Source organism: Aegilops tauschii, chromosome 7 (assembly GCF_002575655.3).
Source record: "Aegilops tauschii subsp. strangulata cultivar AL8/78 chromosome 7, Aet v6.0, whole genome shotgun sequence".
NCBI lineage: Eukaryota > Viridiplantae > Streptophyta > Magnoliopsida > Poales > Poaceae > Aegilops > Aegilops tauschii.
The window spans coordinates 479,405,271-479,409,900 of record NC_053041.3 but is presented as its reverse complement, the minus strand read 5'-3'; the positions used below and the strand labels follow the sequence as shown (position 1 = coordinate 479,409,900).

General features: G+C 53.0%; 1 protein-coding gene across 1 annotated transcript; it reads right to left on the bottom strand.

Moving 5' to 3' along the window:
• Nucleotides 1–1,550: 1,550 nt before the first annotated feature.
• On the bottom strand, nucleotides 1,551–4,391 carry LOC109745514 (protein DETOXIFICATION 52-like). The gene has a single exon (XM_020304645.3). It carries the CDS (start codon nucleotides 4,218–4,220, stop codon nucleotides 2,244–2,246), a length of 1,977 nt encoding a protein of 658 aa, XP_020160234.2. The 5' UTR covers nucleotides 4,221–4,391; the 3' UTR covers nucleotides 1,551–2,243.
• Between the last annotated feature and the right edge of the window lie 239 nt (nucleotides 4,392–4,630).

Here is a 4,630-nt window from a genome sequence, read left to right as displayed (position 1 = left end):
TTGGTAATAAATGAAAACAAAGATATAATACTCTTTCCTTACAACTTCAAGTGAGTGTTACTGTCTTGTGCATATTCGGTTTCCCTTATTAGTCCAGGTTATAGTAATGTAATTGATGACTTATGCATGCGTGCGCAGCTTCCACTATATTCTCCTAGAGATTAAGCTTGAGCAGGGAGTAGTAACCGTCTTAGACTCGAGACGAAAAGATCCCCAGGACTATGCGGACATGACTCAAATGCTCGAGAAGTAAGTTAAATCGATCATTATCCACCATATCAGCAACTTTGTTCATTTCCTGATATCAAGTAATTGTTTTCTTTGCCTGGCAGGGTTTGGAGAAAATTCACCAAAAAAGCTCCGGGACTGCTGAAGAAGCTGCAATTTAGACACCCGAAAGTATGTACTATAGTAGCATGTTCCGCGCATCTCCTAGTGATTCAAGCGCTAGTTTCATCAATACCATTTAGCATGCTTGCTTATCAGTTTGATTGACCTCTATTTCTTGTAAAGTGGTTGTAAAAGGAACAAGGGAATGATTTCTGTGGATACTACATTTGCGAGTTCATCCGCCACACGACCTGTGAGCGGTGCTACTCTGACGAACAATATGAAGTGCGTAAGCAATAATATTCACAATTTTATTTTATTACCATCATTTGTGTTGAGTTTCATTTATTCATATATATATGTATTGACCCCCTTCTTCAAATTAGATCTTTCGGATGCAGGATGAACTCCTAGCACCAGATCGTATGCGAGCAATTCAAGAGGAATTGGCGGCATTCTTCCTTGACCACGTGATCGCTGAAAACGGAGAATACTATGTGGACCCTGTGTTCATATATAATTAGGAGATTATATTGTAAGAGATAATTATTGTATATATGTAGCCGGTAGTGTCGGATAGATATATGAGAACTTGTTGTTCGACCAATCTCTCGGAGAAGGAGAGGTGGTCGATATCACTTCTCTCTGTACGCATATGTTCATGACGATCTTCTGTTTCCTTCATTTGCTTACTAGCTAGCGTGTCTAGTCCTCTCTATACGTATATAGTACGTAGCGTCGACCAAGCACGGAGATAAGAGAGGACACTTCTCTCTATAAATTAGCTAGCTAACACAATATATTAAACACCTAAATTAACCCCCAAAACCCCAACCCCCCCCCCCCTTTCAAAAAAAAAACAAAAACCCCAGCCCCTGAAATGCTGACGCGTGGATGCCTATTGGTCCCGGTTAGTGCCACCAACCGGGACCAAAGGCCCTCCTGCCTGGGCTCGCGGCACCGGCCACGTGGAGGCCCATCTATCCCGGTTCGTGTAAGAACCGGGACTAAAGGGCTAGGGCATTAGTAACGACCCTTTAGTCCCTGTTCAAAAACCGGGACAAAAGACCCTTACCAACCGGGACAGATGACCCTTTTTCTACTAGTGCCAGTGGTCTGGGTAAAAAAAAATCAAAACCAGACCTTCAAAAAGAAATGCTTTTCAGAGCACCTATTTTCTCTTTTTTTTTCCTAGAATACCACTAAGGTCATTTCTCCACGAAACTTCAGACGTTAGAAGAACACTCACCAAAACAATTTCAATTTTTTTTGAATTTTTTCGCTATTTTCCGATTTAAGTGGTTATCTAGGTGCATGGGAAATCCAATCCACTTTGACTTTATATTAGCTATCTAAATAGGCTCGCAATGTTTAGCTCTGAACCAAACATGCTGTACAAAATTTTATAGTGATGTGGTTTGTATTTTACGTGTCTGTTAGACTGATTTTAGAGCCAACCACTAGTTGAACACTTCGAAATCTAGATTTACATTCGATGAGAATAGGTATTAAAAGTTGTACCGAACAGGGCCAAGGAAGAAGAAGCCAGCTATGGGTTCATTAGGCAAAATAAATAGTTATAATTGGCTCACTAGTCAATTGTGAGCCATCATATTTCATGAAGAATTTAGAAGTCGTGAAAAACGACCAACCCAAAACAAGAGCTTAGCTAATTGGACTTAGGACGGATAAAAATACTACATTTGGTTGATAACATATGAGATTCAGTCCTTAACGCTATAGGTACCACCAATAATACACAAAGCCAAGTGATAAGAACCGGAGAACATCTTGAAAAAGAAATGAACACATTAGCACAGTACTTAGTACTATATTATAGCAATAGCAGTCCAATTAATCAGAAGTAAGAATAAGAAAGAAATTATACAATGGCATCGTGCTTTCCGCCAATCTCAAAGCACCTGCACTGTCCCGGGCTCGGCCTTCTCGTTCGAGATCAATGGCTCGTAGCGCCTCCTGTCCGCCCTGTCCTCATCGTGCTCCCCTTTCTCGGGCCCGGCTCCCCCTGCCGCGGCCGCCGCCGCCGACGCGTGGCCCCCGCCCTTCCCAGCGTCGGACATCTCCACGTCTGGAGAGGACGACGATGTCAGCGCCTGAGCCCGCCGAGCCTGCGCCTCCCAGTCGGTGGATCCCACGGCGCACAGCATGAGCCCGGCGCAGCACACCTGGGCGGCGAGGAGCCCCACCCAGAGCCCAACGAAGCCCACGCCGAACCAGAACGCAAGCACGACGGCGACGGGCATGCCCACAAGATAGAAAGCGCCGAGGTTGACGTGCGCGGCTCGCGACGGCCGGGCGCTGCCGCGGAGCACGCCGCAGCCGACGGTCTGTGGGCAATTTCCGAGCTCGCACAGCCCTACGACCGGCAGCGCGGCTGCAGTTAGGCGGATGATGTCGGCGTCGGCGGTGAAGAGTCGACCCCATGCGTGGCGCATCCCCGCTGCGAACGACATGGCCAAGAGTCCCATCCCGGCGGCGCCGACCATGGCCACGCGAGCGGAAGAGCGCGCGCGGCCTGGGCGATTCGCGCCCAGCTCGTTTCCCACCCGCGTCGATACGCCGAGACCCAGGGACGACGGGAAGACATACACAAGCGCCGTCGTCTGCATAAGCACGCCCATGGACGCCACCGCCGGCTTTGGCTCCGGCAGTAGCCCGCACAGCAAGATCATCACCTCGTACCACCACCACTCCAGGCACACCGACGCGCAGCTAGGAGCGGCCAGCCGCGCAAGCGGGCCCCATCCGGCGAGCCACTCCACCGTGGGACCCCATGCCTCCCGCAACGCCGTGTCGCGCCGGCTGACGTACGCCAGCAGCACGCCGAGTAGCACGAAGTTGGAAGCCGAGGCCGCGGCGGCAACCCCCTCGGCGCCGAGCCCGAGTCGCCCCACCAGCACGTAGTTGGCCAGCACATGGAACAGCACGGCTGCGCCCGCGGCAGTGGTGAGCGGCTGCGTGACACCTTGCGACCGGAGGTAGACGCGTAGTGGGTGGATCAGGGAGAAGGTGAAGAGGTCGGGGAGGGAGAATAGGAGGTACTGCTGCGCGAGCTCCGTGATCTCGCGGTCCTGGCCGAGGAAGAGGAGGATCTTTGACATGTTGAGCCACAGCGCAGAGAGCGGCAGCGAGCAGCAGAGCAAGAAGAGAACAGAGCGGTAGAGGGTGAGGCCGAGGAGCGTCGGCTGGTTGGCGCCAAACGCCTGAGAGCAAAGCGGGTCCATTCCGAGGGAGAGCCCGGAGAGCACTGAGTAGCCGGTGATGTTGGCGAAGGCGACGGCGAGCGAACCCGCCGCTAGCTGGAGGTCGCCGAGGGAGCCGAGGAAGAGCATGGACAGCGCGGTGCGGGAGTAGAGCAGCAGCGCCGTCAGCGCGATCGGGCACGCCAGCCGGCACAGTGCCGCCGCCTCGCGGAAAGTCTCGCCACCATTCACAGTCAGGGGCACGGCGTGGCCGTCAACCCCATGGCACTTGAGCTGGGGGTGACAATGAGCGCCGGCCGCGTCGCCCCCGTGCCCGTGAACGTCGGCGCACTGGGCCAGCGTCACATAGACGTGGTGGAGGCCCTTGCCGCCGGAGACTGCCACCGCTGGCGCCGACGGCGCAGGGGTGGTGGTGCACATCGGTCCGCTGTTTGCGTGCTGCAGGCTGCAGCTTAGAGATCGAGAAGAAGAGTAGGCGAGACTAGTAGCAGAGCAGAGTTTAAAGCTTGGTGGTGTACTTGGTCGGGGACACCCTGTGCAGGGGTGCAGAGTGCCGGAGGCAGAGCGAGTGCATGGGGTCTTATAAGGATGACGACGGCCTTGCGTTAAGAGCAACTCCAACGGGCCTACCCAAACAAACCGCGATTTTGTCCGCTTTTTGTCCATTTGGGTCGGTCAGGCGGACACGAACCTCTGCTTTCGCGTTTTGATTTGGACGGCGCAAGAAAAGAAAAAGAATACATGCATATTTAAAATAAAAACAATATTAATTAAACATTAAAGCCGGCCAAGAAGGCCGGCGGGAGTCCACGCGTTCACATTTGCATTTAAGAAAATTAAAAATAAACTAAACTATGAGGCGGTGCGCTGCCCTAGGCGTCGTCGTCGTCCTAGGGGTCCGTGAGATCGATGAGCGTCGGCGCAGGGCCGGCCCAGGGGAACGCGTGTGCCAGAGAACGTTCATGTCGGGCGCGGGCTTTGCCGCCGCGGGGGGCTGTGCCACCACGGGCTGGCGCGCCTCTTCCTCGGCGTCGCGCTACTCGTCCTCGGCGTCGCGCTAGAGCATCTCGAGGTAC